The sequence below is a fragment of the Alosa pseudoharengus genome, unplaced genomic scaffold (genome assembly GCF_046254945.1).
Source record: "Alosa pseudoharengus isolate Yale_2024_CS ecotype anadromous, Long Island Sound unplaced genomic scaffold, YU_APseudo_1.1 YU_APseudo_1.1_scf_19, whole genome shotgun sequence".
NCBI classification, from domain to species: domain Eukaryota; kingdom Metazoa; phylum Chordata; class Actinopteri; order Clupeiformes; family Clupeidae; genus Alosa; species Alosa pseudoharengus.
This window is the reverse complement of record NW_027468657.1, coordinates 20,474,687-20,488,884: the sequence shown is the minus strand read 5'-3', so window position 1 is coordinate 20,488,884 and position 14,198 is coordinate 20,474,687. Positions and strand designations below refer to the sequence as shown.

At 47.1% G+C, this 14,198-nt stretch overlaps 1 protein-coding gene across 6 annotated transcripts in view; it reads left to right on the top strand.

The window, feature by feature from the left end:
- Positions 1 to 13,936, top strand: part of shf (Src homology 2 domain containing F) — a 125,635-nt gene extending 111,699 nt beyond the window's left edge. For 5 of the 6 annotated variants that reach the window (XM_076291969.1, XM_076291968.1, XM_076291967.1 and 2 more), the window contains 3 exons: positions 1,951 to 2,185; positions 2,515 to 2,634; positions 9,960 to 13,936. In XM_076291969.1, coding sequence (XP_076148084.1) covers positions 1,951 to 2,185; positions 2,515 to 2,634; positions 9,960 to 10,146 — 542 coding nt within the window. In that variant the 3' untranslated portion in view covers positions 10,147 to 13,936. The remainder of the gene's footprint in view (positions 1 to 1,950; positions 2,186 to 2,514; positions 2,635 to 9,959) is intronic. The other variant, XR_012988295.1, reaches the window with a different exon arrangement.
- The last annotated feature ends 262 nt before the right edge of the window (positions 13,937 to 14,198 follow it).

The window sequence follows — 14,198 nt, the reverse complement described above, 5'->3', positions numbered from 1 at the left end:
CCCTTAACATGTCTCTCTCTGTTCTCTCTGTCTTTCTTTCTGTCACACGTGTACAACTGTCATCTTACAGAAATACATGTCTATCAGCCTAATGAGTGATTCACCCTCTCGCAGATATCACTTAGTGCTATACTTTATTTTACTCACACCCCCCCTTCTCTTTCTGTCTCTCTCTCCCTTTCTCCTCCTCTCTCTTTCTCTCTCTCACACACACACACACACACACACACACACATACAGATGTAGATTGCTTTGCCCTTAATGCTGTCATCTGTCAGGAGCTGTCTGCCCTGATGGACGGTAGACGGTAGAACACTTGGCCCCTCACCACTGAGGTTTCCATGGAAACTGACCATTACACACACTCAATCACACACACACACACGCACACACACACAGGCACATACATTAAGCCCCAAACATGTAAACAAAGGGGATCGCCCTCACATCCAAACAAGGACAACCAAGGGGATGGAATCAAAGGATCTTTCTCTCCAGTTTTCCCCCTATGAAACCTTGTGTGTGTATGTGCGTGTGCGTGTGCGTGTGCGTGTACGTGTGTGTGTGTGTGTGTGTGTGTGTGTTTGAGTGTGTGTGTGTGTGTTACTGTGGGGATAGACATGTCTCGCCACATGTGGCATCTTGGTCACATTTGTAGTCATAATTTTCTGTCCCTCTGGCTTGGTCAGACTTTTGGTTTGGTTTGGAGCAGTGCAACCTCTGCCTGGTACACACACACACACACACACACACACACACACACAATTTCTCTCTTTTTTTCTTTCTTCCTTTCTTTCTTTCTCTCTGAAATTCAATGGGAACAGTGTTGGGATCAGGAATGTGAGAAACATTATATGAAAATCACACTCAATCCAGAGGCATTCACACTTAGAAACACACACAGACACACAAACACCCTCCTCCTCTGTGCCACCGGATGATTGAGATGATTGAGATGAGTGTATTGCTAAGGATACCAATCAATGCTTTAATTAGATTATTTCAGATTAGCAAATTAGCAGCAAAGATTAGCGGATTAGCCACCAACCCAAATTGCAAAATGAGTCAGAATGAACTGAAATAACGTGTGTTGAGATGGAGAGAGGAGTGGGATAGAGAATGGAGGACAACTGGACGTCAAGGGAAGGGTTATAAGTAAGAGGAAGTGACTGATCTGACCAAAGAGTGAAAGAGCGAAGACTGAGATCTGTGGCTTCTGAAACCCAGAGGCTATTTGTGTGTGTGTGTGTGTGTGTGTGTGTGTGTGTGTGTATATGCCTGTTCTCTAGAACTCTGACCTCATTGTCTGTGTGTGTGTGTGTGCATGTGTGTGTTGTTTGTGCTTGTGTGTATGCCTTTTCCTCCGGAACTCTGACTTCAGTGTGTGTGTGTGTGTGTGTGTGTGTGTGTGTTTGTGTGCGCGTGTTCTCTGGAGTCCTGACTCCAGTGTCTGTTTGGCTGGGGCCCTCTCGCCCCAAACTGCCTCCATCCTCTCTGCATGACTGAAGTGACATTAATTATGGACATTAACTCAATTTCTGGCAAGCCTAGCTTCCCCTTTTTCCCTTTCACATTACTCATTTCATTTTCTCATGCTTTTTGTCCTTTCTTTTCCTCCATCGATCTTTCTCTCCTTCTCTCCGTCCTGTCTTTCCCTTCCGTCCTCTCCTGCAAACCCCCCCCCCCCACACACACACACACACTCCAATATTGATGAGCGTGGGGTTAGCTCTGTAGATCTGTAGAGTGGGTGCCTCTATAAGACTCTTTCCTGCCAGTGGCTGGATCACTCTCATCTACAGTCTACAACAAACACCTCAACTTTACTCCTCAACTTTACTCCCCTCTCTCTCTTTCTCTTTCTTTCTCTCCTCTCTCTCTCTCTACATCTCACCAATAGGACCCTGACCCTAACAGTCTGCTTGTGTGTGTTTTGCTGTGCCCCTGCAGTCCAGTTTGACGGTGTGGACAAGTGCCACATGTCCCCCACTAAGGAGGGCAAGAGTCGTCCCCCACAGCGCCATTCCAGCAGCTGCCTGGTCAACACCAAGATGAGCTCCCTGGACCATACCAACTCCAACGTGGGGGAGCGCTGCCTGGTCAGCACCAAGATGGGCTCCCTAGACCATACCAACTCCAACGTGGGGGAGCGCATAGACCCCACCATGTCTCTGGAGAGCCAGTTGTAAGCTTACTCTCCATACACACACACACACACACACACACACACACACTCAGAGAGAGAAATATTAATATTTTTCTGCTCTCTTTCTGCCCCATAGATGCGCACACACACACACACACACACACACACACACACACACACACACACACACACAGAAATATTCATATTCTTCTGCTCTCTTTCTGCCCCACAGATGTGTGTACACACACACACACACACACACACACACACACACACACACGTGCTTTCATGTCATCCTCCTTCTTTCCCCCTCCTTTTCTTTGTCTTACTCATTCTCTCTCTCTCTCTCTCTCTCTCTCACCCTGTAGCTGGTACCATGGAGCGATCAGTCGGACGGATGCAGAGTCTCTACTGAGGCTGTGTAAGGAGGCCAGCTACCTGGTGAGGAACAGCGAGACCAGCAAGAACGACTTCTCCCTCTCTCTTAAGTAAGACACACACACACACACACACACACACACCCTCCCTCTCTCTCTCTCTCTCTCACACACACACACACACACACACACACACACACACACACACACACACACACACACACACACACACACACGATTCATCTCCCCTTCTTCTTCCACTGTTTCAATGCCTCACCTTCATGCTCCCTAGATGTGCTGACACGTCTGAAGAGAAGCTAAACACACACACACACACACACACACATACACACACTTGACCCCCCTCACCTGCCTAAACCTCTGCGGACCCCCTCGGAGAGACTCGTCTGGCCCCGCTGGTCCATGGGTCAGGCTCTGATCCGTTCAGGGCGGGTTGACATTTGGCGCTGGCTGGGCTACCTGACCGTGAACTGGCAGCTTCACCTTTACGGCAGTCATCTCCCATCGCTTCAGAAAAGAGCCAGAGACGCCACGACAGGACGGGAGGGGGGGGGGGGTGCCATTTAAAGGAGAGAGTGATGGGGAGAGAGAGTGGGTGTATGAGATAGTGTGAGAGAGTGTGTGTGTTGTATGCGTGTGTGTAAGTGTATGCCTGTGTGTGTGTGTGCGCATGCACATGTGTGGGTGTGTATGAGAGTGGAGAAAGGGAGTAAGAGACAGAGATGGTGTGTGTGTGTGTGTGTGTGTGTGTGTGAGACTGTGTGTGTGAGTGTGTGTCTGCATGTGTGTGTTTTACCTGAGGACATTTTGCCCTGGATGAATGAGGTGCACGCGGCTCCATTTCCAATAAGACCTTAATGAGGAATTAGTGTAGAAAAATGTTCCATCGCCATTAATCCTGAAATCTGTTGTTTATTAATACATCCCTTAATATTAACACCCCATACTCATATGCCCAATGCTTCATAATCATGCTCTCTATGATATTACTGAATGTGTGCTCTGTTATAGGATAACTTAATGACAATCGACTTAATATGGCATTAAGAGGAGAAAGCGGTTGCCGTGGAAATACTCTGACGGGGTATACACTATGTTTAGATCCAGAGCTTCACACCTTCTAGACAAAACCCTCTCTGCTTCCTGTAGAAAAACAAGCCAATTTGTAAGATCTTGACTATGCCCATGTGTGGGCTCTGGTTGAATATAGCAAAGTCATCCTTTTTGTGATAGGTTTGTAGTCTAAGCAGCGTGTGTTGGGAGTTGCATGTAAAAAGTATTCTGAAGCAAAAACCCAGCAAAGCTCCGACATTGTTCCTGACTGCTGTCAGGGTGGAGGCCTGATGTGGAGTCTAAATAAAACTGCGGTGCTGATTAGCTCGTGATCTCACCCTCAGTGAGACGCCAGGCTGATGTGTTAACGACGCTCGACTCTTGTCAAGTCCCTCCCCTGGCACGGAGCTGCGTGCCTGTTTTGTGGCACTGACACTGGCGTGATTGATGGGCCGCCGGCACCAGGGTCTAAGGGGTCTCGTCATCACAGAAGGCCCACAGTTACATCGTTAAACCTGTCACAGAGAGTCCGTTCACAGCTGCCAGCACCCCGAGAGTGTTCCACCGTCAGCGCTCCTCTTGAAGCTTAGCAGGTCCGCCTCAGACCTCTGGTCTCTCATCTCCGCCTCTCACAGCGCTCAGCCGAGCCCATTCCAAAGTGTCCGCTCTTCACCCGAGCTGACCGCACAGCACAGGTACATTTATACAGCAGCTCAGTGGATAAAAGGTGGCTCTTGTCTCAGGTACATTTTGGACCCTGATAAAAACTGTGCCTGAAATAAACTGGTATGACAGTGCTGCAGTCTAGTGCAGCTAGTTTGACTCTTGAGGCTCAGCAGCTCTACTCTGGTGGGGATTGCAGCTGTATCTGTCCCCGAATCGACTGATAAATCAGTTGGTGTTTTTCACTAATACAAAGAGAGACCACTTTTTACACAAGCATAGCAGTAGCTCAGAAAACACCCGAGAGAGAGAGAGATGTGGAGTGGGATGGAGAGACCTTAGGTAACACTTGACCCTGGCTCCCTGTGGGTGTCGGCATCCATACACACACACACACACACACACACACACACACATCGGCATCCATACCCCCCCACCCCCAGCCCAATACCTGCTGCAGACATTGCCGAAATATATTTTTCTTCCCAGCAGTTTTCTACTGTGTATAGAGCTACACAACATCATTCTGTTGTGCAGTTTTGCAGCCAGTTTAGAGCCTCGTCAGTACAGACTTAGATCAGGTGTGCTTGGAACCGGGCTAGACAGAAATAAAGAACCCTTGCCCTGACCACAGCCGGAACCATGGTTCTGTGACACAATGTTCCATCTCTGAGAGTCTGGTCTCTCTTCAGGCGCGCCGGGTCAGTTCCGTTCTGGTCTTGGACGTGCTCTGACCTTCTCTGCTCTGCTCTGGTCTTCCGGAAGGTTCACCAGATTCACCAGCAGTTCACGATGAGGCCTGTCATGGCTGGGGAAGACTCCACATTGGGACATGTTTGTTCTGGAGCACGGGGATCAGACTGTGTTAGTCTTATACATGGACACACACACACACACACACATACACACACACACACACACACATATATATGTACTTACCTATACATTTAGACACATGGACATGTACAGGTGATGTAATAGAGAGATGATTCTAGCTGCCAGTGTGCGTGTTTGTGTTTCTGTCCCATCCACTCTTCTTTCTTCTGTACCTCTCCTCTCCTCTCCTCATCTCTCCTCTCCTCTATGCTCCTCTCCTCTCCTCTATTCTCCTCTCCTCTCTTTCACACACTCACACACACACACACACACACACACACACACACACACACACAAACAAAGCTTTGATGAATCTTTTCCACAGTGCATTATTTTGTGCGGTTTTAAATAGGAGTTTTAGGACCGCGCCAGTCCCACCTCTGAGCTGCCTCTGTGTTCTCTCCACACCCCAGACCGGGCACCCACGGAACCCACAGGGCACTGCTTTACATGAAGCTGCTGGCTGGCAGCGTCCAGGCCCGTGAGGGTGAGGCCTGTCTGCATTGTCCCTCCTCTCTGCCCTCTGCTGTCCCAGCCCTGTCTGTCTCTGATGTGGGATGCCGTGGTGGGTTGCGAGTGTTTTCTCTGACCACGGGAGAGGGGTGGACTTGATTCCCAATGAAAGAGTAGAGGAGAGAGTTTATTTGACAGAAAGCTGCCCACACAGCGCCGATGGGGCCGATGACCGGTGCCGTCGCTTCCCGAGATGAGACCCTTTCTGTAAAGTTGTAATTTGCTCCCTTACGCCAGCGTGGGAAACCTATAAAAACGGCGCCCGCTTTAGCTTGGGCTCATCTGAGGGTTGGCAGAAGACTCAAAGACTGATTTGAGAACAGTGACGTCTTCTTGTCCCCTTCTATAGAGCTGCCTCTCTGATGTCTTTTTCTGTTGATGCTGCTTTTATGGGTCCCAATTACAACTTGCTCAGGAATCTAATCAGGACTTTCATGTCAGAAATCCTCTAATCTTGACTAAGGAGCTCTTAATTACTCATTTACTCTAAAACAGAGGCTTTTACAACAGATGCTGTTTAATTTAAGGCCAATGTGTTTATAGATTTAGACTTTATTCATCATTCCCCTACTGTAGCTAACAGCAGGAGAGGCTTGTATTCGCTGGGCAGAGTGTGACAGATGGAGAGGGTTCTGGAAGTGGAACATGGACTGCCAGGTTGGAATGAATCTGAAGCAGTTATAAACACGTTCATTTTATTGGAGGAGATGGCCAACACAAAGACTCTGTCTCATCCAAACAAAAACAAGCCTCCTGATCCCAATATTCTGCTTTCACAACCTGCTCAGTAGCACACTACTTATTTTCATTACTCTCTCTCTCTCTCTCTCTCTCTCTCTCTCTCTCTCTCTCTCTCTCTCTCTCTCTCCCTCTTTCTCTCTCGAACTGAAACATGAGAAGTGTAGCCCTGGCGGGGGGATTAGTTGGGGGGCAGGAGTTGCCCCTGGATCGATGTGTTTCTGCTGTTTTAAGTGCAGCCTGCCGAAACCCAACCGCTCTCCCCAGACCCAAGAGGTGCAAACAGCAATCACCGTCATTTTAGAGGCTTTTAGGATCATTACACATACACACACACCTGACTTAGCCCATCGTGTGTTGGCTCATTTCCACTAATGATGATGAACCTGCTACCAGCAGCAACCTTATTGCCTGAGAGGGATAGTGTTCACACACTGATGGATGGATGGATGGATGGATGGAAAAATAGATAGGGGATGGTGTATCAGGTGTCAAGTTTTTATTTCTTGGTCATGTTGACAGGCCCCACAATAAGCTTCGCTAAACTAATCCAATACAAAGCACACACACACACACACACACACACACACACACGCACACACACACAAAGAGAGAGACCTGTGGTCTGTATATTCATCCTCCTCCTCTCTGTGCTCTACTTGGCGTTGTGCCAGATGATATGTGCTGGGCTGAGTGCCTTTCCCGGGCTGCTGTCTGACTGTACGCTGTAATGGCTGTGAACAGCCTGCACTTTTATCATGAAGCAAGCAGCCACGGAGAGACAGGGAGATGCTGACAATAGCTCTCGACAGGAGAGTCATAACAGCCTGTCTCAACGCCAATGGGCTGTCGAGAGAGCATGTGTGTGTGTGTGTGTGCGCGTGTGTGTGACTTCCCTTTCGCCAGGCGCCTTGTCGCTCTTTGAGCAGTCAGTCTGAGTGTGTGTGTGTGTGTGTGTGTGTGAATAGGCTGTTTCAATGGCACCATTGGGCTAAAGTGCTCCATTCACCTGACAGGTGAGTGGGACCTGAGCCTCCTCACCATGGCAACAGAGTTCGAGAAGAGCTAGGTTTAGAATTCAGCCGAGGAAACTCTAGCCAGCCGTCCGTCATGACACAAGCGAGCTCCACAACGGCTACAGTTATCACTACACACAATGTGAACCATATCTGGAAAGAGCCCATTGCCTTAGAAATGTGAAGCTTACTCTAACCTTTATCTATCTTAACCTTTATTGTACACCTGATTGACAGTATGTCATGTGTCACTTGCATGCAAAACTGTACTGTAAAGTTCCAAGGTTTTGCATTTACCAGTTCTAAAGCTTTTACATTCACCAGTTTTAAGATGCACAGCTTCCCTGCATGTAGTAGTGATGTAGTAGTGATGTAGTAGTGATGTATTAGTCATGTATTAGTGCCCACCAGTGGCTCCCTCTGCCAGTCCCACACATTGGGAATGGTCCCTTACAGCCTCAGTCTCATCAGGCCTAATGTATTTCAGATGCAGATGGAGGTCCTTGGATGCAGTTTCTAGAACTTTATACTTCAACAGAGGTTGTTGTTTGGAGGAAAGTGCAGTGCTAGTTGTTTTTATAATGAAGCAAGGAAGCCTCATAAATGACTCTGATGAGATGCTTAAATTAAGACATGGATTAAGTATCATCTTATGACTGAGACTTATTTTCTCTTTTGCACACACACACACACACACACACACACGCACACGTCACATACACACACCCACACAAACACACACACACAATCAGTCTTCCTCTCTCAGCTCCTCCGCATACATGCACAAATGCATTTGCTTTTACACACACTCACACACACACACACACACACTCACACACACACACACACACACACACACACACACGGCCCATCAGTCTTCCTCTCTGCAGTGCGCAGTGAGAGCGATGAACCTGAAGTGGGTTGGGTCCATCAGGGCTGAGTTTGCTGCAGTGAGAGATTTCCTCTGAGAGACGAGCTGCCATCTGTCTTAGCCTCTGCACTCCTGTCCTGGTGCCATTACTAGCCGTCCTGCTGAACTATACGTGTGTGTGTGTGTGTGTGTGAGAGAGAGAGAGAGAGAGTGAGAGAGAGAGAGAGAGAGAGAGAAAGGAGGAAGGATGGCATTACTCACAGTACTGTTGAAGTACACTTATGTTTATGTTCATGTGTCTGTGTGTGTGAGAAAGAGAGAGAGACAGTGTTTGTGAGAGAGAGAGAGGGGGGGGGCATTATTTACTGTGTTGCTGAAGTAGACTACTTTAACAACTGACAACACTGCAGGGGAAACTGTTACCGGCCAGCTATAAGTCACACAGCTCAGTACCAGACAAGAGCCTGCTGCTGGCATGTGTGCGTATGTGCGCGTGTGTGTGTGCATGTGTTGTGCGTGCGTGCGTGCGTGCTTGTGTGTGTGTGTGTGTGCGGGCGGGCTGTGTGTATGTGTGTGTGCAAGTACATGTGAACTTGGATTGGATGTGTATGGGGGAGCTCTGTGAATTATGGGCCCAGTTAAGTAATTAAAACGCAAGTGAAATGTGCCATATGTGCATGTTGACTGTGCATGTGTATGTGTGTGTCTGTATTTGTGTACGCACCGACATTTATTGTAAGACTGTATATCACTTGGTGATCTACTCACTCATAGTGTTTTGTCCAGAACGGCAGAAAGGGCCTTTATGGAGCTGCATTACTCATCTGGACAAGTTCCTCTTAGCACTGAGATTATTGTTTGAAAAAGGGGCCTAACAGCAGTATAGGCCATCTCTCGCTCTCATCCTTTCTTACTCTTTTCTCTCCTTCACTCGCTCCCCCCTTCTCACTCTCTCTCTCTTTCTCTCTCTCTCTCTCTCTCTCTCTCTCTCTCTCTCTCTCTCTCTCTCTCTCTCTCTAGGTGTCTTCTCTGGTGAGCGTGCTCCAACAGACGAGCTTTTAATTTGCTGTGTATCTATTAAGCGCAGTGGCTTAAATGATTCGCCGGTGTGCATATTAAAGTAACTGTGTGTGTGTGTGTGTGTGTGTGTGTGTGTGTGTGTGTGTGTGTGTGTGTGTGTGTGTGTGTGTGTGTGTGTGTGTGTGTGTGTGTGTGCGTGCTCCATATGTCTCGCTTACTGTGCGTGACCTGTGTGCTGATGAAGAGCATCAGTGGGGAGGCCATTACTGAGAACAGACACACACACACACACACACTCTCTGAGGTGTGCCAATGTGGCATGTTTTTGATCTTTAGATTTAATAATTCTTATACTGTCTGTGTTCTTATTCATATATTCTTATTTTAATTCATATCTTATTAAATTCATAACAACTCTGTGATTAGTACCATAATTAGCATGAAATCAAAACCTGAAAAGATCGAAATGAGAAATGTGTATGAGGTACATGTACAAAGAGGAAAGGAGAAGAAAACATAATCATAACAATAAAATCCATGTAAGGCCTTTATTGTCAATATGTTTCACTATTGATTAACACTCTGTCTCTCTCTCTCTCTCCCTCCCTCTATCTCCCTCTCTCTCTCTCTCTCTCTCTATCTCTCTCTCTCTCTGTGTCTCTCAGGAGCAGTCAGGGCTTCATGCATATGAAACTGTCTCGGACCAAAGAGAACAAGTACGTGCTGGGCCAGAACAGCGGCCCGTTCGACAGCGTGCCCGAGATCATCCACTTCTACTCCAGCCGCAAGCTGCCAATCAAGGGGGCCGAGCACATGTCCCTGCTGTACCCCGTGGCCATCAGAACACTATAGTGGACCCTTCACTTCACTTGGCTTGGCCACACTCTACCCCACGACTTCTTTTTGCGCTTATGGGTCCTAGAGAGTCTGGTGTGTTTGGGGAGGTGAGAGGCGGACTGATTGGTCATTCCCCTTGTGGTGCTGAGGGACCCTCCTCCACCTGGACTAAAGGGTCTCTTTCGGAGGCCAGACTGAACTGGCATCAGAAAAGAGTCTGAAGAGCAATAGACACATCACATGCTCATAGGAGGGGCGGGGGCACGAGCACCCCCACATCCATCCCCCTTACACCTGATTTGAGAAATATTTCGGTCTCATCCTCATTGTCCATTGTTTTTCCCTACAAACATTCACCCTGTGTATCTCTCTCTCTCTCTCTCTCTCTCTCTCTCTCTCTCTCTCTCTCTCTCTCTCTCGCTCTCTCTCTCATATCTTCTTGCATCATTCCTTCCTGCAAAAACTGGTTTCAGATGTGTCCGTTCAGACGCATTCAAACACATCTGTCTGCTTTCTCTCTCTTTCAGACTGGTCTCTAGCTGGTGTCTTTAGTGTGTGTGTGTGTGTGTGTGTGTGTGTGTGTGTGTGTGTGTGTGTGTGTGTGTGTGTGTGTGTGTGTGTGTGTGTGTGTGTGTGTGTGTGTGTGTGTGTGTGTGTGTGTGTGTGTGTGTGTGTGTGTGTGCTTGTTGTGTGTGTGTGTGTGTGCTTGTTGTGTGTGTGTGTGTGTGTGTGTGTGTGTGTGTGTGTGTGCGCGTGTGTGTGTGCGCGTGTGTGTGTGTGGGCCGGATTAGCAGGAGCCGTTGGCAGTTTGAGTTGCACAGGAGAGTCGTCCATCATCAGAGTATGCATAACATGATCTGTGATACATCAGCCTGTCTTGCCTTAGCAATGGAGAAATATCCATTTGATAGTAGGGTTGCTTTAATCATTTGATGTGTCTGGTCATTTGGACTTGTTGTTAATACCCCACTATACATCCTTGATACATCTACTTCCATCCAGCAGTTTAGGATCTTAAGGTCAGTTCTCAGTTCTTGAGCTAGCTATATTAGCCGTCGTCGGGTTTATTTTTAGAGTGATAAAGTGATTTAGGAGTGTGAGGGAGACCCAGTAGGTTTGGATATGTGTCAGTGTTGCCTTTGTTGGCCATTGAAGGTGTCAGGGAGTGAAGCCTTCTGGCTCAGTCTTGTTATTGGTAAAGGAAGTGGGGTTGGATGGATTGATTGATTGACATTGATGAAGCTGGTTGTATACCTTGTTCACATATGCGTCCTTTTTTGTGTTCCCGGAGTGAAGATTCCCTTCTCACCCCATCCCACCAGCTTAGAGTGGTCAAAACTGGGAAGGGATAAGCATGCCTGCATCGTCTACCTCAGAGAGAGAGAGAAATCAATTTCACTCACCCATTTGCAGATCGGTACAATTGGAATTTAAATATTGACACAGTTCACCGCCATCTCCAACTCCATCTTTAACTTCCACTAGATTACAATTTTCCATCTTTTCCAGACTTTCTTCACACAAAACTTCAACCTGACTTCAGATCTAAGAGCCTTTGTTTTGTTTTGTTTTGTTTTATTTGTTTGTTTGTGTGTTTGTTTGTTTATTTGTTTGTTTGTTTTTCTTTCGGAGAGACATTTTGGAAACCTCAATAGTGTGCATAGTCACTCTGTAATGTTGTGTGATGCCAGTAACAAATATTTGGTTTATGCCTTATAATATTGCATGGGCAAAGAGACAAAAAGAAGACTAGAAAGAGAAACCAGTCCACCGCGTCTGCTGGATGTGCGGAGTTCTGCTTTATTTTCTTTTGTTTTTTCTAATGATTGTCCTGTGACTAATTTATTCTGGGGTGTATAACACTGGCCATGTCTTTCTCCTGCCCCCTGAGAGCTCACGCCTGCTGCCCACCACTTCTGCGTGTGTGTGTGTGTGACTCTGTGTGTGTGTGTGTGTGACTGTGTGTGTGTGGCTCTATGTGTGTGTACACATGTTTGGACAGAGCTCAAACTCTCTTGACACTTTCCATGGTGCTTTTGCATTGTTGATTTTACATTTTATTTATTTTGTCATCTTGTGATGATCATGTGATGTGTTTTTTTTTATCCTGCATGGTCTACACTCTGGAGAGGAGGCATCCTATGCAATTGCTCTTGGCGAGAGTGACCGGTTGCTTGTAGATTTAATGTTACAGTGAGGACCATGCAGAGTCCCCCTCCGCAAACTATGCCCCCCTAATCAACACACACACACACACACACACACACACACTCCATCACTTTCACAAATCACTTGTAATCAGCTTCCCGCTGACTCCAGAATAAGTGATGGGGCTCTTTTTTATTATTTTCTTTCTGTTGTCCATCTCTAGCCCACCTTAAATGTGCAGCTTGATTGTGGTACAGCCCTTTGAGATTGTAGTCCTGGCATTGTTGGATTAGTCCGTACATGAGGACCAGTCCACAAAACTGAAGGGGACCGACAGCTCACCATGTTTACTGCTGTTTCTCCTGCCTAAGAACCCGCCCCCTACACACACACACACACACGCACACGCGCACACAGAGCCTACTAGTGTCTACTTGGGTATGCCCTCTCGTACTGTCCCCAATCGAGACAAAAACTAAACTAACTGTTTTCAAGACCCCACATGTGAGGGAGGTTACAGAGCTGTTCTTTAATGCTGTTGAACGTACACTTAAAGGTACACAAAAATGAAATGGAATTAAATGAGGGGCCGCCAATCAATCTGGCCTCTGATTTCCCCCTCCCATCCCCTGTCATAAAAGCCTGAGAGAGGAGGAGCCAGAAGAGTAGCTCCAGGAAGTGAGTGTGCAGGCAGACTAGTGTCGGCCTCTAGGTGTAGGTTGGTGAGGCTGTCCATCAAAGGGAATGGAAGGCCTTAAGCTTTAACAAGGGAAAAAGAATGTTGAAATGAGTGAAATGAGTGTTGTACATAATTTTGTAACAAATTAGACATATACTGTAAATGTGTGTGTGCGTGTTACAGAGAGAGCTAAAGAGAGAGAGAGAGACCTATATAAATATGCCTGTAATGAAAACAAAAGTAAACAAAACAAAAAATGTTGGAGGGTTTTGGGAAAGACGGACATGCATGAGTGCGGATTGGAGGAGGCTGTCTCTGCGTTGGCTTAAGTATGGCTCTCCCTGCTGTGGGAATGCTGATGCTCCTCTCTGTGCCCCCAGTTTCCCAACTCTGCTTTGTGTAGGCCTCCGCTGGGTCTTGTGTACGATGAACTGCCCAGCCTCCTGAGGTGGAGAGAGAGAGAGAGAGAGAGAGAGAGAGAGAAAGGAAGAGGGTAATAGAGAGAGAGAGAGAGAAAGAGAGAGGGGATGAACTGTACAGCTGGACGATGCGTGGCCGAGCAGGAAGCTTTGTCACTGTCAGCTCTCTCTGGCCCTTTCTGCCCCATTGCTCTGCTGTACCCCACAGAGGACTGGCTACTGCACTTCTACTTCTGTCCTCTGAGAAGTGCCCTCTGCACACCCACCTGTGTTATCTGTGTGTTTGTGTACACTGCTGTCAGATGTTGCCTCACTCTCTCGGGCTACTCTGTATAGCTGAGTGGTCTATGAGTATGAGTGTGCGTGTGTGTGTGTGTGTGTGTGTGTGTGTGTGTGTGTATGCGCCTGTGTGCATTTGTGTACATTTTCCTCCAGTGTATGCACTAATATCTCTCTACAGTCCCTTTTTTTCGCCAAATGTATATACTGAATGTATTGTATGGGGACATGGAGGCTTCAAGGTTCAAGAGAAAAAAATAAAGTAGAGTTTATGAGTCCAGCGGGAGTCTGTTGCCTCTTTTTGTGGTTCTTTGTCTTGTGTGAGGTTTCTTGAACTCTGGAACCAACGACCGTAAAGAGAAGGTAAACACATGCACTCAGCCACCGAAAGGAGCTTTAAACAACTGGAGATTTAACCAAACACGTTTAATTCTGTGCAAACAATGCAAATTTCATGTTTACTATTTATTTATCCAATATGACCAATTTTTGTTTCATTTCTTTACAACATAAGTGCAGACGCGTCATTTCAACTTCACTGT